We start from the raw sequence: 25,787 nt of genomic DNA on the forward strand, positions 1-25,787 counted from the left end.
AAGATGCTGGGGAAAGGATTTATTGGACGTGGGATTTTTGGTAAGAGGATTTTTTGGTTCGGAGATACCTTGGTCGAGAGATTTCTTTGCCAGGAGATTTCTTGGTCTGGGGATTTCTTGCTCAGGATATTTCTTGGTCAGGAGATTTCTTGGGCAACACAAATCTTGGACATGACATTCTTTGGACATGACATTATTTGGGCATGACATTCTTTGGGCATCACATTCTTTGGACATGACATTATTTGGGCATGACATTCTTTGGACATGACATTCTTTGGGCATGACATTCTTTGGGCATGACATTCTTTGGACATGACATTCTTTGGGCATGACATTCTTTGGGCATGACATTATTTGGGCATGACATTCTTTGGGCATGACATTCTTTGGGCATGACATTCTTTGGGCATGACATTCTTTGGGCATGACATTATTTGGGCATGACATTATTTGGGCATGACATTCTTTGGGCATGACATTCTTTGGACATGACATTCTTTGGGCATGACATTCTTTGGGCATGACATTCTTTGGGCATGACATTATTTGGGCATGACATTCTTTGGGCATGACATTCTTTGGGCATGACATTCTTTGGGCATGACATTCTTTGGGCATGACATTCTTTGGGCATGACATTCTTTGGGCATGACATTCTTTGGGCATGACATTCTTTGGGCATGACATTCTTTGGGCATGACATTCTTTGGGCATGACATTCTTTGGGCATGACATTCTTTGGGCATGACATTCTTTGGGCATGACATTCTTTGGGCATGACATTATTTGGGCATGACATTCTTTGGGCATGACATTCTTTGGGCATGACATTCTTTGGACATGACATTCTTTGGGCATGACATTCTTTGGGCATGACATTCTTTGGGCATGACATTATTTGGGCATGACATTCTTTGGGCATGACATTCTTTGGGCATGACATTCTTTGGGCATGACATTATTTGGGCATGACATTATTTGGGCATGACATTCTTTGGGCATGACATTATTTGGGCATGACATTATTTGGGCATGACATTCTTTGGGCATGACATTCTTTGGGCATGACATTCTTTGGGCATGACATTCTTTGGGCATGACATTCTTTGGGCATGACATTATTTGGGCATGACATTATTTGGGCATGACATTCTTTGGGCATGACATTCTTTGGACATGACATTCTTTGGGCATGACATTCTTTGGGCATGACATTCTTTGGGCATGACATTATTTGGGCATGACATTCTTTGGGCATGACATTCTTTGGGCATGACATTCTTTGGGCATGACATTCTTTGGGCATGACATTCTTTGGGCATGACATTCTTTGGGCATGACATTCTTTGGGCATGACATTCTTTGGGCATGACATTCTTTGGGCATGACATTCTTTGGGCATGACATTATTTGGGCATGACATTCTTTGGGCATGACATTCTTTGGGCATGACATTCTTTGGGCATCACATTCTTTGGGCATGACATTCTTTGGGCATGACATTCTTTGGGCATGACATTCTTTGGGCATGACATTCTTTGGGCATGACATTATTTGGGCATGACATTCTTTGGGCATCACATTCTTTGGACATGACATTATTTGGGCATGACATTCTTTGGACATGACATTCTTTGGGCATGACATTCTTTGGGCATGACATTCTTTGGACATGACATTCTTTGGGCATGACATTCTTTGGGCATGACATTATTTGGGCATGACATTCTTTGGGCATGACATTCTTTGGGCATGACATTCTTTGGGCATGACATTCTTTGGGCATGACATTATTTGGGCATGACATTATTTGGGCATGACATTCTTTGGGCATGACATTCTTTGGACATGACATTCTTTGGGCATGACATTCTTTGGGCATGACATTCTTTGGGCATGACATTATTTGGGCATGACATTCTTTGGGCATGACATTCTTTGGGCATGACATTCTTTGGGCATGACATTCTTTGGGCATGACATTCTTTGGGCATGACATTCTTTGGGCATGACATTCTTTGGGCATGACATTCTTTGGGCATGACATTCTTTGGGCATGACATTCTTTGGGCATGACATTCTTTGGGCATGACATTCTTTGGGCATGACATTATTTGGGCATGACATTATTTGGGCATGACATTCTTTGGGCATGACATTCTTTGGACATGACATTCTTTGGGCATGACATTCTTTGGGCATGACATTCTTTGGGCATGACATTATTTGGGCATGACATTCTTTGGGCATGACATTCTTTGGGCATGACATTCTTTGGGCATGACATTCTTTGGGCATGACATTCTTTGGGCATGACATTCTTTGGGCATGACATTCTTTGGGCATGACATTCTTTGGGCATGACATTCTTTGGGCATGACATTCTTTGGGCATGACATTCTTTGGGCATGACATTATTTGGGCATGACATTCTTTGGGCATGACATTCTTTGGGCATGACATTCTTTGGGCATGACATTATTTGGGCATGACATTATTTGGGCATGACATTCTTTGGGCATGACATTCTTTGGGCATGACATTCTTTGGGCATGACATTCTTTGGGCATGACATTCTTTGGGCATGACATTATTTGGGCATGACATTATTTGGGCATGACATTCTTTGGGCATGACATTATTTGGGCATGACATTATTTGGGCATGACATTCTTTGGGCATGACATTCTTTGGGCATGACATTCTTTGGGCATGACATTCTTTGGGCATGACATTCTTTGGGCATGACATTCTTTGGGCATGACATTCTTTGGGCATGACATTCTTTGGGCATGACATTCTTTGGGCATGACATTCTTTGGACATGACATTATTTGGGCATGACATTATTTGGGCATGACATTATTTGGGCATGACATTATTTGGGCATGACATTATTTGGGCATGACATTATTTGGGCATGACATTCTTTGGGCATGACATTCTTTGGGCATGACATTATTTGGGCATGACATTCTTTGGACATGACATTCTTTGGGCATGACATTATTTGGGCATGACATTCTTTGGACATGACATTATTTGGGCATGACATTATTTGGGCATGACATTATTTGGGCATGACATTCTTTGGGCATGACATTATTTGGGCATGACATTCTTTGGGCATGACATTATTTGGGCATGACATTCTTTGGGCATGACATTCTTTGGGCATGACATTCTTTGGGCATGACATTCTTTGGACATGACATTCTTTGGGCATGACATTATTTGGGCATGACATTCTTTGGGCATGACATTCTTTGGGCATGACATTCTTTGGACATGACATTATTTGGGCATGACATTCTTTGGGCATGACATTATTTGGGCATGACATTCTTTGGGCATGACATTCTTTGGGCATGACATTCTTTGGGCATGACATTCTTTGGGCATGACATTCTTTGGGCATGACATTCTTTGGACATGACATTCTTTGGGCATGACATTCTTTGGGCATGACATTCTTTGGGCATGACATTCTTTGGACATGACATTCTTTGGGCATGACATTCTTTGGGCATGACATTATTTGGGCATGACATTCTTTGGGCATGACATTCTTTGGGCATGACATTCTTTGGGCATGACATTCTTTGGGCATGACATTCTTTGGGCATGACATTATTTGGGCATGACATTCTTTGGGCATGACATTCTTTGGACATGACATTATTTGGGCATGACATTCTTTGGGCATGACATTATTTGGGCATGACATTCTTTGGGCATGACATTCTTTGGGCATGACATTCTTTGGGCATGACATTCTTTGGGCATGACATTCTTTGGGCATGACATTATTTGGGCATGACATTCTTTGGGCATGACATTATTTGGGCATGACATTCTTTGGGCATGACATTCTTTGGGCATGACATTCTTTGGGCATGACATTCTTTGGGCATGACATTCTTTGGACATGACATTCTTTGGGCATGACATTCTTTGGGCATGACATTATTTGGGCATGACATTCTTTGGGCATGACATTCTTTGGGCATGACATTCTTTGGACATGACATTATTTGGGCATGACATTCTTTGGGCATGACATTATTTGGGCATGACATTCTTTGGGCATGACATTCTTTGGGCATGACATTCTTTGGGCATGACATTCTTTGGGCATGACATTCTTTGGGCATGACATTATTTGGGCATGACATTCTTTGGGCATGACATTATTTGGGCATGACATTCTTTGGGCATGACATTCTTTGGGCATGACATTCTTTGGGCATGACATTCTTTGGACATGACATTCTTTGGGCATGACATTATTTGGGCATGACATTCTTTGGGCATGACATTATTTGGGCATGACATTCTTTGGGCATGACATTATTTGGGCATGACATTCTTTGGGCATGACATTCTTTGGGCATGACATTCTTTGGGCATGACATTCTTTGGGCATGACATTCTTTGGGCATGACATTCTTTGGGCATGACATTCTTTGGGCATGACATTCTTTGGACATGACATTCTTTGGGCATGACATTCTTTGGGCATGACATTCTTTGGGCATGACATTCTTTGGACATGACATTCTTTGGGCATGACATTATTTGGGCATGACATTCTTTGGGCATGACATTCTTTGGACATGACATTCTTTGGGCATGACATTATTTGGGCATGACATTCTTTGGGCATGACATTCTTTGGGCATGACATTCTTTGGGCATGACATTCTTTGGGCATGACATTCTTTGGACATGACATTCTTTGGGCATGACATTCTTTGGGCATGACATTCTTTGGGCATGACATTCTTTGGACATGACATTCTTTGGGCATGACATTATTTGGGCATGACATTATTTGGGCATGACATTACTTGGGCATGACATTCTTTGGGCATGACATTCTTTGGGCATGACATTCTTTGGGCATGACATTCTTTGGGCATGACATTCTTTGGGCATGACATTCTTTGGACATGACATTCTTTGGGCATGACATTCTTTGGGCATGACATTCTTTGGACATGACATTCTTTGGGCATGACATTCTTTGGACATGACATTATTTGGGCATGACATTATTTGGGCATGACATTATTTGGGCATGACATTATTTGGGCATGACATTATTTGGGCATGACATTATTTGGGCATGACATTATTTGGGCATGACATTCTTTGGGCATGACATTCTTTGGACATGACATTCTTTGGGCATGACATTATTTGGGCATGACATTATTTGGGCATGACATTCTTTGGGCATGACATTATTTGGGCATGACATTATTTGGGCATGACATTATTTGGGCATGACATTCTTTGGACATGACATTCTTTGGGCATGACATTCTTTGGGCATGACATTCTTTGGGCATGACATTCTTTGGGCATGACATTCTTTGGACATGACATTCTTTGGGCATGACATTCTTTGGGCATGACATTCTTTGGGCATGACATTCTTTGGGCATGACATTCTTTGGGCATGACATTCTTTGGGCATGACATTCTTTGGACATGACATTCTTTGGACATGACATTCTTTGGACATAAAATTCCTTGGGCACGAGGTATTTTGAGCACGAGATTTCTTGTGCATTTGTACTCTTGCTAAAGAGATTTTTTGGTCAGGAGATATCTTGCTCATGAGATTTCTTCTTCGAGAGATTTCTTGGTCCTGAGATTTCTTGGTCCTGAGATTTCTTGGTCCTGAGATTTCTTGGTCCTGAGATTTCTTGGTCCTGAGATTTCTTGGTCCTGAGATTTCTTGGTCAGGAGATTTCTTGGTCAGGAGATTTCTTGGTCAGGAGATTTCTTGGTCAGGAGATTTCTTGGTCAGGAGATTTCTTGGTCAGGAGATTTCTTGGTGAGGAGATTTCTTGGTCAGGAGATTACTTGGTCAGGAGATTACTTGGTCAGGAGATTTCTTGGTCAGGAGATTTCTTGGTCAGGAGATTTCTTGGTCAGGAGATTTCTTGGTCAGGAGATTTCTTGGTCAGGAGATTTCTTGGTCAGGAGATTTCTTGGTCAGGAGATTTCTTGGTCAGGAGATTTCTTGGTCAGGAGATTTCTTGCTCATAAGATTTCTTGCCCATGAGATTTCTTGCTCATTCGACTTCCTGGTCGACAGATTTCCTGGTCGACAGATTTCCTGGTCGACAGATTTCCTGGTCGACAGATTTCCTGGTCGACAGATTTCCTGGTCGACAGATTTCCTGGTCGACAGATTTCCTGGTCGACAGATTTCCTGGTCGACAGATTTCCTGGTCGACAGATTTCCTGGTCGATAGATTTCCTGGTCGACAGATTTCTTTGTCAGGACATTTCTTGGACAGGAGATTTCTTGGTCAGGACATTTCTTGGTCAGGAGATTTCTTGGTCAGGAGATTTCTTGGTCAGGAGATTTCTTGGTCAAAAGATTTCTTGGTCAGGAGATTTCTTGGTCAGGAGATTTCTTGGTCATAAGATTTCTTGGTCAAAAGATTTCTTTGCCAGGAGATTTCTTTGCCAGGAGATTTCTTTGCCAGGAGATTTCTTTGCCAGGAGATTTCTTTGCCAGGAGATTTCTTTGCCAGGAGATTTCTTTGCCAGGAGATTTCTTTGCCAGGAGATTTCTTTACAAGGAGATTTCTTTACAAGGAGATTTCTTTACAAGGAGATTTCTTTACCAGGAGATTTCTTTACCAGGAGATTTCTTTGCCAGGACATTTCTTTGCCAGGAGATTTCTTTGCCAGGGCATTTCTTTGCCAGGACATTTCTTTGCCAGGAGATTTTTTGGTCAGGGAGATTTTTGGATAGAAGTTTCTTGTGTTTGGGTGAGTTTAGGAAAATTTATTAAAATTATTTAAAATCACCTGTCATGTCTAATCAATTCTTCAGCATCTTTCTAAACCCTTTAATTATATTATGGTAAGCCGAGTGACTATTTTTTATATGTGATATTATAAATACTCATAAGAATATCTAATCTATATATTAACATATATATAGTAGGAAAAATATACATCTTGAAAATTGTTTTAATAAATTTGTATAAGAAATTATTTTGGCTCAAAATATTTATTTGATACAACTGTATTACTAAGGTCTAGTCAATATTATAAATTAATTATAAATATTTTATACTAATTTAAATTTTACTAAAGTCAAGATGTATATGTTTTCGATTAGAAATTGTTCTAAAGTGTAGATCAATGTAAATGCATTTCTTTTGTACAGTCTAAAAAATACTCAACTATCTCTTTAGAATAATATATATATATATATATATATATATATATATATATATTGATTAGATTTAATTAATTATAGAAAAATAATTGATGGTGCAAATTCGTGCTAATATAAGTTATAAATTTGACAAAAAACGACAAACTGTTTATGATATGATAAAAAAAAGACTTACAAATCTAAAAATTAATATGATTTAATCAAATTTATATAAAATGATGATTTAATGCTTTAAACGTAACAAAAACGTTATTACCAAGTAACAGCTGGTTACGTAACCTGGAGGTCACAGAGACGTAACGCTTTGTTACGTCACAATTTTGTTATAAATGTCATGGTTTTAATCTAATTAGAATTAAAAAATATTATTGCATTATTTTTATAAATTTAGACTAATTTAGATATACTTCTATTTTAAGATTAATTTATATTGATTGATTGGTTCATAAATATAGAGGCCTATGGAAAATATATATCATAAACACTTTGTCGTTATAATTTTTTATATCTATATAATATTTCTGTTACATGTATATTAAAAATCTCGCGAAAAAAAAACCTTAGGCCATATAAATATAAATAAATATGTTAAATGTAAGCCAAACAAAAACACCGCCAAAAATTATATTGAAAATATAAACTTTATAATTTTCCTCGTACTAAATAGTTCGTAAAATAGTTTTATATAATTAAATAAATAAAAAAAATAGATTTAGGAACTTATCTAGGAATGTATAAGCAAAACTTAAAAAAAAATCGTTCTAGATAAATAAGAAAGAAAAATGCCAATGGAAATTAAAACTTGAATTAAGTCGTTTTTTAAAAAAAAATATGTTACGGCCTAAAATTTCGTGTGTCAATTCAGCAAGGTAAAAATAATATTTAATAACTAAATCGATTTTTTACATGTGCCAAAAAATTCCGAATTTTTACGAAAAAAAATATTCAAAACAGTAGTTTTTAGTAATTTTAATTATTGTTAAATTAAGACATGTTATTATAACATCAACAATAATTGTAAGATTTGTTTCTGATGTATTTATATTATCTATATTGCATTTAAAACGACTTAGACGTGTATATATGTAAATAAACAAGTTTTCGTTATTTACTTGTGAATTTTAATACATTAAAATTACGTAACACCAATGTTGATATCACGTAACAGCCGGTTTCGTTAATTAATTTAATACATTTATTTATTGCATCTCTTGTAACTTTTAAACGGTTTGTCTAATTTAAATGAAATATTTAGCAAATTTGTTCAAAATTAAATAATTTATAATATTTTCTAACATCATAAGATCCTACAGCAACTCGGTTTACTTAAAAATCACGATTGAAAATAAAAAACTAATCTACAAGGTTGAACAATAATTCCAGACATACAGAATTTATTCGTGCGTTTATTAATAATATCTCTTGTAACTTTTGAATCGTTTGTCTAATTTAATTGAAATATTTGGCAAATGTGTTTGAAATTAAATAATTTATAATATTTTCTAACATCATAATATCCTACAGCAACTCGGTATATAAATCACGATTGAAAATAGAAAACTAATCTACAAGAGTGAATAATAATTCCAGACATACAGAGTTTATTCATGCGTTTATTTATAATATATTTTGTAACTTCTAAAGTATTTGTCTAATTTAATTGTAATATTTGACAAATTTGTGCAAAATTAAATTGTCTTTAATATTTTCTAACATCATATAGACCTACAGCAACTCGGTATACTTTAAAATCGATACATTCTTTCATACAATTTTTATTTCCTACTTGTGCAACTATCTTTTTTCCAGAGATATTTTTGATAGAAATTTCTGAGGGTGCATTTTATTTTAACCAGGATACCAGTCGATACCTTTTTAACCAGGACGATGAATATTTTTATACTAACTAGGACACCAATTGTTTCATTTTTAACCAGGACACCAGTAGATGAATATTTTGATACTAACCAGGACACCAGTAAATGATTTTTTATATTAACTAGAACATCAATAGATGCATTATTAACTAGGACACCATTTGATGCATTTTCAACCAGGACTTTAGTGAATTATTTTTTTATTTTAATATTTATTAGAATACCAGGGCGAATTTTCAAAACAAATCGGTGGTAAAAGTTACCAGGATGAAAAAATATTGATAGAAAGCAAAAAAAATCTGGAAAGTTAAGAGGTAAAATAGATTTATTTTACTTATTTACTTGCACTTATTATTTTTTTAATTTTCCCCCAAGACATAAATTGATGCATTTTTTAACCAGGACATCAGTGAAAGAATTTTTTACCATTTTTGAACCAGGACAGATGTAAAATAATTTATTATTCTAACAAGGACACCTGAAGGAATTTTTGGAGAATGGATGGAGAATAAAATTAGCTATAAAGTCCAAAGGTAAAATAATCTATTTTCTTTTAGTTTTATTTATAAATTTTGGTTTTCAAGGCTAAGGACTTCATACCAGGACATCAGCAGAAGCTTTTTTTTAACCAGGACAGCTGTGAAACAATTTATTATTCTATAATGGATGGATAATAAAGTTAACTAGAAAGTTCAAAGGTAAAAAATCTATTTTATTTTAGTTTTATTTATAAATTTTGGTTTTTAAGGCTAAGGACATTAGTAAAAGCATTTTTTAACCAGGACAGATATAAAATAATTTATTATTCTAACCAGGACACCTGAAGGAATAGTTAGCTAGAAAGTCCAAAGGTAAAAAAGATATATTTCATTTTTATTTTATTTTTAAATAAGAACTTTACCCTTCTACTTCATGCCAAATCATCAATTTAACAGAAATGTATAAGGATGTCCCAGAACTCAACGTCAAGCCAAAAATGGGTGATCGTATTAACCTTTACCTTCCAATGTTATTTTTAGGTTTTTATTTTTTAACTCAACATAAGTTTGTTGTGTTTTTTTATATTCTCATTTTCAAAATTCAAATTTCGCGCGCAGCTAACTTCACACTGATAATTCACTCTGAAGTTAGCAACGTTTCTTTGTTCCTAAATTTTCTCTCTTTACAGTTTCATCGTTGCAGTTGACAGTGAACTTTCAAAGTAAAAGGTTACAAATTTATATTCTGATTTAAAATCGAGTAATGGTTTAATAGTGACTTTTAATTGAAGATGTCAACTAATGAAATGATTCCAGGAGGTAGGAATATTCATTTTTATATTATTTAAACATATTCATAATGTTGTCATATACTTTTTGTAGGTTTTTTTTTGTATCTTTGTTATTTTTGTAGGTTATGTTAGTATTGAAGGAATTTGAGTAATAATGGTAATAATAAAGGAATTGTTGTTGTAGGTTTGTGGTAATAGAATATATATATATATATATATATATATATATATTGTGCTTTAAAGGTTTTTAGTTGTCATGTAGGAAATCTTTAGAAGCATTGCACAAAATGATAGTTTGTAGGAGAATTGTTTTTACAAAGGACAGCCTTAGAAGGACTTAAAAACACTTGTATAACAATCCATAATATGAGATACTGAATAATTGTTGATATCGGAACTCAAAAAGGCATAAAATTAACTCACAGATAGTCATATGTCGTTTTAGGGAAGTATTACGTGTATCGGTAGACATTGGTTTATTTAGAAGAGCCCCAGGCTTGAGAACAGGGTTTTTGAAACATATTTGAGTTCATGAAGAGATTATAGAAAGGTTACAAGAAAACTCTTGAAGTACTTGAGAATAAGAGAGTATTTTTATAGTTTGTCGAGTTCCTTTATAGCTGAAGTAGTTATTTGTTTTGCTTCCAGGACTTAAAAATACTTGTATAACATCCATAATATGATATACTGAATAATTGTTGATATCAGAACTCAAAAAGGCATAAAATTAACTCACAGATAGTCATATGTCAGTTTAAGGAAGTATTATGTGTATCGGTTGACATTACTGTACTGTTGGTGGATTTAAAAGAGCCTCAGACTTAGAAATAGGATTTTTAACATTTCAGAGTTTGTGAAGAGGTTCTAGATATGTTAAAGGATTACTAGTTAGGTTAACTATTATATTTCAAGAATAAATTAAGTAGTTATAGTTTGTGGAGTATCTCTTTAGTGAAAGAAGTTTTTAGATAAATTTAAATGAACTCCAGACTTCGGAATAGGATTTTTGAAACATATTTGAGTTTATAAAGAGATTCTAGAAAGCTTAAAGCGTAACTTTTAAGTATTTAAGAATAAATTATGCATTTTTATGGTTTGCGGAGTACCTCTATAGACAAAGAAGTTATTTTCTTGACTTTCAAGACTTAAAAATACAATTATATCAATGAATTATATAAAACAGTAACTTATTATTAACACTAGGTTAAATTTAACACAAAAATGTACAAAATTGAGTATTACATATGGTAGTTAGTTGATTCAGTGATGTTTTGTGATTATCGACTGGTTTAGAAGACTTATTAGTACTGTAGGTTAATTTAAAAGAGCCCCAGACTTGAAAATAGGATTTTTGAAACATATTTGAGCTCTAGAATAGATTATAGAATAATTAAAAGATAACTGTTTAAGAACTTACAAATAAATTATGCATTTTTATGGTTTGTGGAGTATCTCTTAAGTAGATGAAGTCATTTTTTGCTCTTAGGACTTAAAAATACAATTACAATGATGCATTATTCAAGATACTAAGTAATTGTTATCACTAGATTAAATATAACACAAAAAATCCATAAAATTAACTTGTACAGATGGTCGTTAGTTCTTTTTGTGATGTATTATGTGTATCGGTAGACATTATGTATTGTAAATGAATTTAAAAGAGCCCCAGACTCAAAAACCTGATTTTTGAGATATATTTGAGTTTATGAAGAGATTCTAGAAAGCTTAAATATAACTATTCTCAAGTATTTAAGAATAAATGAGAAATTTTGAGTTTGTAGAGTACCTTTATTGCCGAAGAAGTCGGTTTTTTACTTCTAGGGCTTAAAAATACAAATTTAAAAGAGTCTCAGACTTACCTATAGGGTTTTTGGAACATACTTGAGTTTAGGAAGAGATTCTGGATATGTTAAAGGACAACCAGTTAAGTTAACCGAAAATGTTATTAATAATATAAAATAGTTATAGTTTGTGGAGTATCGCTCTATTAAATGATGTCATTTTTTGCTTTTGGGGCTTATAATTACAATTATAACAATGCATAATATAAGAGACTACGTATAGTTGTTTACACTAGATTAAATATAACATGAAATTGACTGAAACAAATGCACTTAGTTGTTTCATGGATGTTTTTATAACTCTTATCGAGTTAGAGAACATTACTCTAGTAATGAATGGATTTAAAAGAGCCCCAATTTTAGGAATAGAATTTTTGAATCATAATCTATTCGAGGAAAGATTCTAGGTATGTTAAAGGATTTTTTTTGTTAAGAATTTTAAGTCATTGGTAATCTTATTTTAACCAATATAATATACATACATATATATATATATATATATATATATATATAAATATATATATATATACATATATATATATATATATATATATTATATTGGTTAAAATAAGATTACCAATGACTTAAAATTCTTAACAAAAATATATATATATATATATATGTATATGTATATATAAATAATAAAATTCAACCAACATGTAATTTTGGTTTTCTAATAACATCCTCATTGGAAATTAACTATAGAGTCCCCATAAAGAAAAAGTTATGACCTATTATAATATAATATGGATGATTTACTAATTAAATTGCAACTAGTGAGGCGCATGGCATCGTGCCTTAAGGCAAATTGCTGGAACTTCCCGTACAAAAAAAAAATTAAAAAGATTAACATTTTTGAAAAATTTTTTTCAAAGCACTCGTACTGCTTTAACTGCATAAAGACGAAACATCAAAGCGCGTAACCGCCGCGTCGCCGTCTAACGCGTAAACATTGGTACGGAACCTATAGGAATGCAACAAAATTTATACTTATTGTTAAAATCTCTATAAAATATCTGATACTCTGATGTGCATATGTCTAATGATTATTTTTGACCGCCAAATGGCATTTTTTTTTACTTTTTTTACTAGATCTCCGAAACCGCTAGACCTGCTTTCATGAAAATTTTATCAATTCTTCATCTTGTCAATACAAGTAAAATGTTTTTGAATTATTAAAATCGAACGCTCCGTTCTTTTAAAAACTGAGTTACCGTTTTTGGCACTTTTTGCACCGTGTCTTCGGAACGGCTAGACCTGCCTCCACCAAAAACTAATCAGCACATCTCCTTATCAATACGAATCGAATGGTTTTGAATTATGCAAATTGCTTCATCCGTGTTCCCCAAATCGTCGACGAAAATTTGTATCCGCAAACACATACATACACGCACACACACACATACATACATCCATTTTTCTAAGGTATGCAAAAATGTTCAGAAGGTCTTGAAACGTAAAGATATATAAAAATTTTCATTTTCGATTTTTTTGCGATTACTATAAATTGCCTTACGGGAAATTAAAAATGTCAATTCCATACATGTATCTTTATTTATATTTAAAAACCTCCAATTTCATTTATACGTATAGATAAAAGAATTAATTAAAATTTGTTTATACCACCCAGAATTTCTTATATCAACTTTTACCAACAAACATGAGCTGATAATCATCCTTTGCAGAAATTTGTTTGTCCCACCATTATCTCGTGTATCGGTTTCCGACAACAAAAAAACATAAACACGAGACGATAATTATCGTTTTTAATTTTAAATCTAGAATTACAATTGATAACTCTTTTCTTTATCTGCTTGTATTATTTCATTAAGACATCAGACCATTGTGCAGTTGGCGATGTTTTGGAATTTGTTGAAATAACATCCCATGCACAAAACTTGTAAAAATACGGTTGACAACAGGATGTTTAGTATAAAGACAATATGGAGATATTTGCTTGTTGATTGTTTTTGAATTTGGCAAAAATTTTCCATTATTTCCAACATGGTAGTATAGGTAGAATTAGTGGTAGGGGTGGTAGTGGTTTCAATGGTTATAGGCAGTTTGTAAGAATATCTTCGAGGCATTAGTGAATCAGTTACTCTAGTGGAAGGTTGTCCAAATGGAGTATGTATACGGTTAGTGAGTTGAATAATTTTTTTTTCTACTTTTATATTTTTTTGGTTGTGAATTAAATTAATACTTTGTTAAGAATAGTGTTACATTTCTTTTTCATCGTTTTTACGTTTTATTTTTAATTTTGCTTTATTAATTTTTACTAATTTTAATGTGTGTCGTTACACTTTAGAAGTCGTTTTGGGTTTGTATCTTTCCTATTTTATTTTATTAATTTTTTTCTAATTTATGGCGTAAATAAATTCTTATTGTCTGAAATTGTTTTTTAGATTTTCTGAAAATGTTTTAAACTGTCGAAAACATTTTCAGATAGTCTACAATATGTTCAGAGAATTTGAAATACCTTTTCGGACATTTTAAATCAATTTCGGACATTTTGAAACGCTTTTTCGGGCACTTTATAACAATTTCGGACATTTTGAATTAGTTTCCGACATTTTGAAACACTTTCCGACATTTTGAAACACGTTCCGACATTTTGAAACGCTTTCAAAAGAGTTGGAAATAATTTCAGACTGTTTGAAATACATTTTCGGGCATTTTGAAACGCCTTTTCGGACATTTTAAATTAGTTTCGGACATTTTAAATTAGTTTCGGACCTTTTGTATTAGTTTTGGACATTTTGAATTGGTGTCGGACATTTTGTAACAATTTCGGACATTTTGAAACACGTTCCGGCGTTTTGAAACGCTTTCAAAAGAGTTGGAAACAATTTCAGACTGTTGGAAATACTTTCAGAATTTTGGAAAGGTTTTCAAAAGAGTTGGAAACATTTTCGGACTGTTCGAAACGCCTTCGGACATTTTGAATTAGTTTCGGACATTTTGTATTAGTTTCGGGCATTCTGAATTAGTGTCGGACATTTTGAATAAGTTTCGGACATTTTGAATAAGTTTCGGACATTTTGAATAAGTTTCAGACATTTTGAAATAATTTATGACGTTTTGAATAAGTTTCGGACATTTTGAAACACTTTCCGACATTTTGAAACACGTTCCGACATTTTGAAACGCTTTCAAAAGAGTTGGAAATAATTTCAGACTGTTAGAAACACTTTCGGACATTTTGAAATGTTTTCAAAAGACTTTGATACATTTTCGGGCATTTTGAAACGCCTTTTCGGACATTTTAAATTAGTTTCGGACATTTTGAATTAGTTTCGGACATTTTGTATTAGTTTTGGACATTTTGACTCAAAAAAAAAAAAAACAGTTTGAATTATCTTCGGACATTTTGAAACGCCTTTTCGGCCATTTTGCATTAGTTTCGAACATTTTGAAACATTTTCAAAAGAGCTGGAAACATTTTCGGACTGTTCGAAACGGTTTCCGACATTTTGAAACGCTTTCCGACATTTTGAAACTGTTTTCGGACATTTTGAAACATCTTCGGACATTTTGATTTTAGAAGTCATTTCGCGCTTGTGTCTTTCCTATTTTATTTTATTCATTTCTTTTTAATTTGACTGACATTTCTTTTAAGACTGACATGGAGTAATTCTTATTGTCTGAAGTTGCTTTAAACAGTCGAAAATATTCTTATATTTTGAAATATTTACGCTTTAACGCTTATAGACGCTTTAAAACATCTTTGGATATTTTCGTACATTTTGAAACATTTTCGGTCATTTTGTAACGCTTTCAGACATAATGACTCAAATGTTTGAATTATTTTTGGACATCTTGAATTACATTCGGACATCTTGAATTGCTTTCGCATATTTTGATTTGCTTTCGGACATTTTGAATTGCTTTCGGAAATTTTGAATTGCTTTCGGATACTTTGAATTAATTTCGGACGTTTTGAATTAATTTCGGACGTTTTGAATTAATTTCGGACATTTTGAATTAATTTCGGACATTTTGAATTAATTTCGGACATTTTGAATTAATTTCGGACATTTTGAATTATTTTCCGACACTTTGAATTATTTTCCGACACTTTGAAATAGTTTTGTACATTTTCAAACGCTTTTTCGGACATTTTGAATTAGTTTCGGACATTTTGAATAAGTTTCTCAGACATTTTGAAAGGGTTTCCGACATTTTGAAGCAGTTTCCGACATTTTGAAGTAGTTTCAGACATTTTGAAACGCTTTCAAAAGAGTTGGAAACATTTTCGGACTGTTCGAAACGCCTTCGGACATTTTGAAACACTTTCCGATATTTTGAAATAGTTTCGTACATTTCAAAACATTTTTGGACATTTTGAAATGTTTTCAAAAGACTTTGTTACATTTTCGGACATCTTGAAATGCCTCTTCGGACATTTTGAATTAATTTCGGACATTTTGAAAATCACTCTCGGACATTTTGAAACGCCTTTTTGGATATTCTGAAACAGTTTCGGAGATTTTGAAACAGTTTCGGACATTTTGAAACTGTTTTGGACACTTTGAAACTGTTTTGGACACTTTGAAACTGTTTTGGACACTTTGAAACTGTTTCGGACACTTTGAAACTGTTGCGGACATTTTTGAAACACTTTCGGACCTTTTGATTCGTATTTAAAAGACTTTGAAACATTATCAGACGTTTTGAAACGCTTTCGGACATTTTGTAACGATTTCGGACATTTTGTAACGATTTCGGACATTTTGACTCAAAAAACAGTTTGAATTATTTTCGGACATTTTGAAACGCCTTTTCGGATATTTTGAATTAGTTTCAGAGATTTTGAATAAGTTTCTCGGACATTTTGAAACAGTTTCGGACATTTTGTTTTGTTTTCAAAAGAGTTTGAAACGTTTTCTGGCATTTTGTAACGATTTGACTTGAAAAAAAAACAGTTTGAATTATTTTCAGACATTTTGAAATGCCTTTTCGGACATTTTGAATTAGTTTCGGACATTTTGCAACAGGTTTCGGATATTTTGAAACAATTTCGGACATTTTGATACATTTTCGGACATTTTGTAACCGTTTTGGACATTTTGTAACCGTTTTGGACATTTTGTAACCGTTTTGGACATTTTGTAACCGTTTTGGACATTTTGTAACCGTTTTGGACATTTTGTAACCGTTTTGGACATTTTGTAATCGTTTTGGACATTTTGTAACCGTTTCGGACATTTTGTAACTGTTTTTGTACTGTTTGACATGTTTTTAGACAATCTGATACATTTTTCATATGGTTTGAAAAATTTTCAAGGCTGTTTGAAAAAGTTTCAAGGCAGTCTGAGACTTTTCAGGCTGTCTCAGACGTTTTCCAGCTGTCTTAGACGTTTTCAGGCAGTCTGAGATGTTTTTAGTCAGTGTGAGACGTTTTTAGTCAGTCTGAGATATTTTTAGTTAGTCTGAGACGTTTTTAGCCAGTCTGAACGTTTTCAGGCTGCCTGAATAACTTTTGACTGTCTGAATGTCTTTCCTTGGCTTTTATGAATGGATTTTAGACTGACTGAATGGATTTTAGACTGACTAAATATCTTTTAGACTGTTTGAATGGATTCTAGCTTGTTCGAATGAGTTTGAGATTGTGTATGTCTGACTTTCTTATTTTTGGAACGTTTGTCTAAGCTTTGGACTGTCCGAATAAGTTTTAGACGGTCTGAAAATGTTATTGATTATTTTAAATATGTAGAAACTTAGGCAGTAAGTCCAAAACTTAGATAGAAGACAGTCAAAAACTTCGATAGAAGACAGTCTAAGTCTCGTCTAAGTCAAAAACTTAGACGAGACAACCCAAAACTTAGACAAAACAGTCTGAAACTGTCTTGAAACATTTCGGTGTAAATGTCTGGTCAAGTTTCTAGATTGTCTGGATAGGTTTCTACATTGTATGGACTCGTTTCTGGATAGTCTGGACAGTTTCCTGGATTATCTGGAGGAGTTCAGATATTGTATAGGTAGTTTTTTTTAAGTTAGGCCATGTTTCTAAATATCTAGACTGATTTCTAAACGTTGTAAATGGTTTTAAGTTAGTCTCTAAACGTTTTAAATTGTTTAGCCTGGGTTTCCACGGGTAGTAGTTCGTTACCTGTGGAGATTGGATTGATTTATAAATTTCTAAAAGAGGGGTAAAAAGTCTCGGCATCTGTCTAGATGCCTAGGCATATTTCTAAATGTTTAGGCATATTTCTAAATGTCTAGGCTGGTGCTTAAATGTTCTGAATCGTCTAAGACTATAGACTATAAACGTTCTAATTTGTTTTAAAATGTTCTGTTTCAAACTCTGTTTTCTCTCAACAGAGCTAGCTTCGAGAAGAGAGGGGCGATTGTACATGCTCCGTAGACGAGCCCGCGAATTAGCACGCTCAGTAAATGATATGACGGATTCGCCTGAAGACCACGATGATTCCATCGGGTTTTTGCTCCATCACGATTACGTAGATGTACCAACAGCCATCATGAGCCAAAGTGCTTTGGAGGAAATCAACGCGAATTTTCGAACCGCCGGCGACGATATCTTCATCGACACCGTGCTAAGTATCGGCGATTTTCCGGACAGAATTTCGACTGATATTGTGGCCTATACATCACTTACTCGCGAAGGTTCGTCATCGGCACCAGGTAAATCGATACAAGATAAACTATTGAGTTTTAAATATTTTATTTTTATCAATTTTCAGAGAGGTCGTCGAGACCTGAGAGTAGAGCAGCTTCGCCAGGACGTGTTAGAAGATTGAGACGGAGGAGAAATTTGTATAACCACATGGTCGGGAATAGAGTTCGATTGCCGCCGACTCCAGGTGAATAAATTTTAATCGGCATCCAATTCTGGGGTTTTTCATCCGAACTAGGGAATGCAATACCGGTATACCGGTATACCGAATTACCGGTAAACCGTCCGATTTTTCGACGGTATTTTTGGTGTTTTTACATTAGCGCTATTTGATACATAATACATTAAAGTTTAAATTTTTCGGAACAAATGTATCTTTAAATTCCATAATCGCATAAACAGCTATATCTTCAAGTGATTCTATAAGATAAACAAATGTCAAATATTATCTCAACTCGTCATTAAACTGAATATTTATTGCTTTCCAAAGGGCTTCATATCGTGTTACAATAAATAGAATTGGACTGATAGATAATGATGTTTGTTTCATCTTATGCAAAAATGTTAAGTGATATTTTCGTCAAAATATTTTATATCATACAGATTACCCCTGCGTAATCTTTATTTTTTTTCTAACTTTATAAATAATAATCATGATAATTACTAAATATTTTTGCTTCTTATTACAATTATAAAATATTATTTTTCGAAAACGTTTCGAAGTTTAAAAATACTATAGAAGACAACAATTACAGTAGCTTATTATTTATATCGACAAAGTATTCGATCTTAAATTTGTGTAAAAAATATTTTATTAAAATATTGGAGAATATGCTAATTTAACACATCGGATACAGACAATAAAGTTTATTATAATAATGCAATATGATCTTTTATGAGTTTTTGATCTTTCTTACTCATAAGTTTGTTTTTGATGAAAAGTACCTAATATACTCGATAGTGACAATGAATTAATTAAATTGGATATAATTTTGTTAAATTATTATTTAAAAACATAAACTTATTGTTTTATTTTGTTGTTTAGTTGAATATAGTTGTAGTTGTGTATACATTTTTTTATATTTGTACTAGTAACTTTCAATTTTGTTTACGTTTGTTTAAGATAATAAAAATACCGGTAATTTACCGGTATTCCGGTTTTAAAATAAAAAATTACCGAAATACCCGTATTGAAATTTTACATCGGTATTACAAAAAATGAAACAAACATCATTATCCATCAGTCCAATTCTATTTATTGTAACACGATATGAAGTCCTTAGCAAAGCAATAAATATTCAGTTTAATGACGAGTTGAGATAATATTTGACATTTGTTTATCTTATAGAATCACTTGAAGATAGAGCTGTTTATGCGATTATGGAATTTAAAGATAAAGTTGTTCCGAGAAATTTAGACTTTAGTGTATTGTGTATCAAATAGCGTTTATGTAAAAATCCTGAAAATACCGATATTTTTGGAATAAATACCGGTAAAAATACCGCCGAAAAATCGGACGGTTTTCCGGTAATTCGGTATACCGGTATTGCATTCCCTAGATACAAACTTATTAAGGCGTGCACATATAAATTAGCCAGCTCTTTCAATAGCTTATAAATTCAGCTTATAAATAAACTTCCACTCAATATCCTAAACTTAGACAGCAAAAAAATCCATGCTTTCCTAGTTAAACTTTTTTTAAAGAATTTGCTTTTTATAACATTACTGAATTTTCTCAATTTGATTTCATAAACTATTTTCTTGCATAATCCTCATACTTTATCTATGTGGTCTGAGCATTTGATCGCCTGTACAACCATGTTTTTTTTATTGCTATTTTATTAATTTAAATTTTTTACGGTTTTAATGAGTATAAGTTTCAACCTTGTGCAAGAATTTTGAGCTTAACTCGTGTCAAATAGACTTTAATATGATGAACATTGTTTTTAATGTTCGAATGCTTTTTTTCAGCTCTTTTTTTCAGAAGCGAAATTCGTGCATCTACTATGATTATTATAAAATTACTATCCTTTTAATATTAACTGCGAATAAGCTTGACAAGAGCTTGAAATAATATCTATTATTATGGATTACGATTTGCTTATGAATAAATAAATAAATAAATCCATACTTGAGTTTATCATCAGTCTAATCATGATGTTTTTTTGCAGAGCCTCCAACGAGTGTGTCGCCGAACATCAGTGCTGAAAATGATTCTCAGGAGGAGGAAATCATTATTCGCAGCGATGGGACTCTTGGTAATAATTTATCTTTATTTATGTAGTATAAGTTCAACCAACCGTAGATCTAAGGAAGCGTCCATTAGTCACGTGATCGATTTTTCATGGATTTTTGGACTCCCCCCCTTGGTGATTCGTGGTGATATTTATATTGAAAATGAACAATATGCTTCACGATTTCGGTGACGTGCACACGTATAAAGTCACGCACACCAAGTATAGAGATATCGTCGAGAGCGAATGACGAATCATTGGTCACTCGACCTTGCCGTAACTCACTTCCGTTACATTTGTACGGATTTACACCCTAGCTGCGCCTAAAGAAGATCTACTTTAAAAAATTTATTTTAGATTTTTATGCTATTACTATAACATGACCTGCGTGAAGTTATAACTTGGTGTGGCTAGTGTTAGAAGTATCGAGGCAAAAGATCGATATTGAGTACTTTAAAAAGTATCTAATCAAAATATCGATGCCAAAAAAATATCGTGGCGAAAGTATCGATAGTACTCAATATCGAATCTTGAGTACTTTTCATAAAAATCAAACATAAGTGCAAGAAAGATCTAAAACTCATTAAATATCATATCACAATATTAGAATGAATTGTATTGCTTGTATCTGATGTGTTAAATCAGAATCATTTTCAACATTGTAAAATTTTAACAGTAATTTTTCAATACTAATTTCAAATTCTATAATTTTTCAAGAAAAAGACTAGTTATAATAGTTGAGTATTTTTGATTAAAACAATATAATAGTCTGATACTATATTCAAAAAGCAATACTTTTTAAGTATTTTTAAGTACAATAATATTTTTATTATTTTTAAGTAAAATAATATTTTATAATTGTTGAATATTTTTATATAAATAATTTTAGCGAGCATGCAATATGAAGCTCTTTGGAAAGCAATAAACATTCAGTTTAATGACGGTCAAGACACTTGTAGAGAAACATCCCTTCGGAGCGATGGTATTTAAAGTATAAATGATTCCGAGAAACTCAAACCCATATGTTTGCATGTTGATATTCAAAAATTTCAATAGATGAGTATTTTGCGTAAAAAAAGAATCAAAATATTATTATTTCAAATAATAATTCTCATCCAATTTAATATATTAGTATTTTGTGTAAAAAAGAAACGAAATATAATTATTTCAAATAATAGCACTCAACCATTTCAATATATTAATATTTTGCGTAAAAAAGAATCGAAATATATTATTTCGAATAATAATACTCATCCATTTCAATATATTAATATTTTGCGTACAAAAGAATCGAAATATAATAAACGCAAAATACTAATATATTGAAATTGATGAATATTATTATTTGAAATAATTATATTGCGATTCTTTTTTGCGTAAAATATTAATATATTGGAATTGGTGAGCATGATTATTTGAAATAATCATACTTCGATTATTGAATATGTTTTTATAAAACATTTAAGGTACTTTAAAAAGCCATTTCATTTTACATAAGAGTAATAAATAAACATCTTTATTTATTAGTGTGGTCATATTCATTTTGGGTTTTTGAGCAATAAATTCTGAGACTAATGACCCTTCGGGATCATTTTTTGACACTTCTTTGAATAATTATGACCACCTAGAGGGACTATTGCTTTGCATTTGGCAATGAGTGGTGTCAATAGTTGGTCGATGAGTGGTGTTCATAGACTACGCTGTCGATTCTTTTTGAGTACTATCGACGAAAAGGCAAATAGATCGAGCTAAAAAATCGATACCAAAAGTACTCACTAGGGTTTATACAAAAACCGACATTTCAGAAAACCGGTTTTCGAATTTTAATTTTGCCAGAAAACCGGTTAAAACCGAATTTTATATAGAAAATAAATTTTTGCTGGAATATTCTGTTAATAACAAAAATTTATCCACAAATTTAGTGCGATTTTAAGCAGTATTTGATTGAAATTATTTATTGTTAATTTTTATGGATAGTAAACAAAATTATTTTAATTTTAATTAGTAGATAAAAAAATAATAGTTTATATGGATTAAATAATTTTGAAAATAATTATTCGTTATTCATGCATTATTTTAACATATAAGAATGTAAATATTTCTATGATAGTGAAAGGAAAGTTTTCGAATAAATGAAACAATTTAAAATAAAACAAAAAACATTTATTAAATTAAAAAAAATATTAGATATTATCATTGATAATATCCTTGATAATATCAATTTTAGTTTCAAAAACTAAATAATATAATAATAAAAAATAAACAAATTTTAAAAATCCTAATTATTTTTTTGTTTGATAAAATGTGATTTCAAAAATATTTAATTATCTTCGATTTCCTTTACTAGTCTATTCATCTATAGTTATAGAAAAATTTTGTCCTTTATTTTTCATATAGTTTAATTCATTTACAGTTTCATGTTTTATAGATTCGTAAAAGTTGTTAATAAGTTTCAAAACCCTAGAATTATTCTGTGGTAAGCAATAATTCGGTTTTTGTAATGACTCTCTTATAAACGAGCTATTTGTTATGCAATTAATTGATGGTCCATCTAATACAGCGAGCTTTGACACTATTTCTTCTAAACTAGTTTTTTTCACAAAATTAAAAATACGTGGTTGTGTACATGTTTGTAAAGTCGAGCGGGCATCCGACAATTTTTTTCGTTTTTTTATCGTGTACTGTTTTCAAATGATTATGTAAATTGCTTGTGCTTGATCCTTTGCAAGAAAGCATTTTATGGCAATAAATACAACGCGCTTTTTCTTTGTCTACTTTTTTGAAATAATTCCACACGTCTGACATTTTGGACTACAAAAATATAAATAGTTTAAATAATAATATATTTTTTATAATAATAAAATATGTTATCTACTAACATTTTGTATTATATCTGTATCAAATATCGATCAATGGCACTGAACACTGAATGCTGAACTTATAAACTGCACATAAAGAAACAAGAAGTCCTTCGATCTGAATTAATACAAACACTCGTATAAACATTAGAATTAATATATACATTAGCCAAAAGATAACACAAAACCTTTCTGGGAACCATAGCAGACTGATAAGATTCCAAACGCTTTTGAACCGATATGATTCCAAGAATCAAAACGCTGCATCGCATTTTATATTAGGCTATATTTGTCATTTTCCATTTATACAGTAAAAACCGACTTTTTTTTTAATAAAAAACCGCTTTTCGAATTTCATAAATTTCGTCAAAAAACCGGTTTTTAAAACCGGTTTTTGAAAACCGACAAACCCTAGTACTCACTATCGACCGCAAAGTATCGATATTTACTCAGTACTCGATATTTTGTTCTAACACTAGGTGTGGCCTGTTCAAACTATCTTTTCCTTTAGGTTTGTCGGAGGAACCAGAGGTTGTTGATCGGCCTCCAGAAGTAGAAGAAGCAGCCGACATCGAAGTCGTGCAGCAGCCGCCAGCTTCCGGCAGCAGCAGCCCCGGGCCAATCAGATCCGGCCATTACCGCCAGCACGAGCAAAACAGCAGCAGATTGAGCTCATCCAGGTTAAACCACAGTTTATTAAACATCCTACTTTGCCCAGTTTGCTGGGAGTACATAACCCCGCCGATAAACCAATGCAAAATGGGTCATTTGATTTGCGCTTCTTGCAAAGGGCGTCTCATGACCTGCCCAACTTGCCGCAGCAGTTTCGCTGCCAAACGCAATTTGGCCATGGAAAAAGTTGCCAATAAGTTGATGTTTCCTTGTACCAACGACCAGTCGGGATGTAGGGAAAATTTTAGATATAAATACAAGGCCGATCACGAGGCCAATTGTGTGCACAGATTATACAAATGTGTCTTGCAGGCTGGAAGTTGCTCCTGGACTGGAAAGTACGCGGACATCTTCCCGCACTCTTCTGCATCGCATAGCGATTTAATACTAAAAAGTCACAAATTTTATGTCATGTATAAATATGCTGACGAGCGTAGATCTAACGATTGGATAATCTGTGCTCACAAAGAGATTTTCCATTTGAATTTCGCTGTTAACAGAAACCGTGATAGGATTTATGGCACGGTGCACTTTTTGGGCCCAAAGAGACGTGCCAGCGAATTTATTTACACCATTAGAGCCAGTAGCGAAATTGCTAATGTTAACAGAGTTTTCGAATACTCTAGAACCACTCATGATGATCACACTATAGTTCATTCTTTTCATGCCCTCGATGACTGTTTTGTAATTCCGATAAATACTATTCGTTTGTTTGGACACGCTCCTGAAGTTCGATTCGATATCGAAATAAAGAAAAAATGATTTGGTGAAATATATTTTCTGATAATAAAAAGTTCTAATAAAGTAAAAGTTCTAATAATATTGCATTTGTTTTGCACGATTTATGAATATATAGTTTTTTCTTATTTATCATTAAAATGCTCTAGAGCAGCCCCTTATGCTCATAAATCGATATTTAATATTCATTTTGCATGGTTTAATAGAATTTTTATAGTTTGTTGTTCTAAACGATAAGCCTAAAGTTACTGAAACTTTGTAATTTTCAGGCAAGTTATTACATTCTTAGACAATCTGGAACATTTTCGAACCAAATACAACATTTTCAGACAACTTACGGAATTATCAAAGAAAACACATGATTTTCAAACCAAATGTAACGTTTTTGAACAATATACAATTTTTTCAGACAGTTATAAAGCTTTCAGACAATCTGGAACATTTTCG

The 25,787-nt window shown here is 32.7% G+C and overlaps 1 protein-coding gene across 1 annotated transcript; it reads left to right on the forward strand.

Annotated features, from left to right (window-relative positions):
- The first annotated feature begins 10,276 nt into the window (after positions 1 to 10,276).
- Positions 10,277 to 25,364, forward strand: LOC113389719 (E3 ubiquitin-protein ligase sina-like). Its single transcript, XM_026626733.1, has 5 exons — positions 10,277 to 10,388; positions 18,526 to 18,828; positions 18,906 to 19,025; positions 21,010 to 21,096; positions 24,442 to 25,364. The coding sequence occupies exons 1-5, from the start codon at positions 10,361 to 10,363 to the stop codon at positions 25,362 to 25,364; spliced, it is 1,461 nt and encodes a 486-aa protein (XP_026482518.1). The 5' UTR covers positions 10,277 to 10,360.
- The last annotated feature ends 423 nt before the right edge of the window (positions 25,365 to 25,787 follow it).

This window comes from Ctenocephalides felis, unplaced genomic scaffold (assembly GCF_003426905.1).
Source record: "Ctenocephalides felis isolate EL2017-DRISC unplaced genomic scaffold, ASM342690v1 CF-g0.4_SCAFFOLD_03573, whole genome shotgun sequence".
NCBI lineage: Eukaryota > Metazoa > Arthropoda > Insecta > Siphonaptera > Pulicidae > Ctenocephalides > Ctenocephalides felis.

Excerpts from the sequence above, each read along its gene's own strand:
- LOC113389719 (XM_026626733.1), top strand. The coding sequence starts at position 10,361 with ATGTCAACTAATGAAATGATTCCAGGAG. Across the intron at positions 18,829-18,905 it reads TACATCACTTACTCGCGAAG|AGAGGTCGTCGAGACCTGAG; the intron begins GTTCGTCATCGG and ends ATCAATTTTCAG. Across the intron at positions 19,026-21,009 it reads TCGATTGCCGCCGACTCCAG|AGCCTCCAACGAGTGTGTCG; the intron begins GTGAATAAATTT and ends GTTTTTTTGCAG.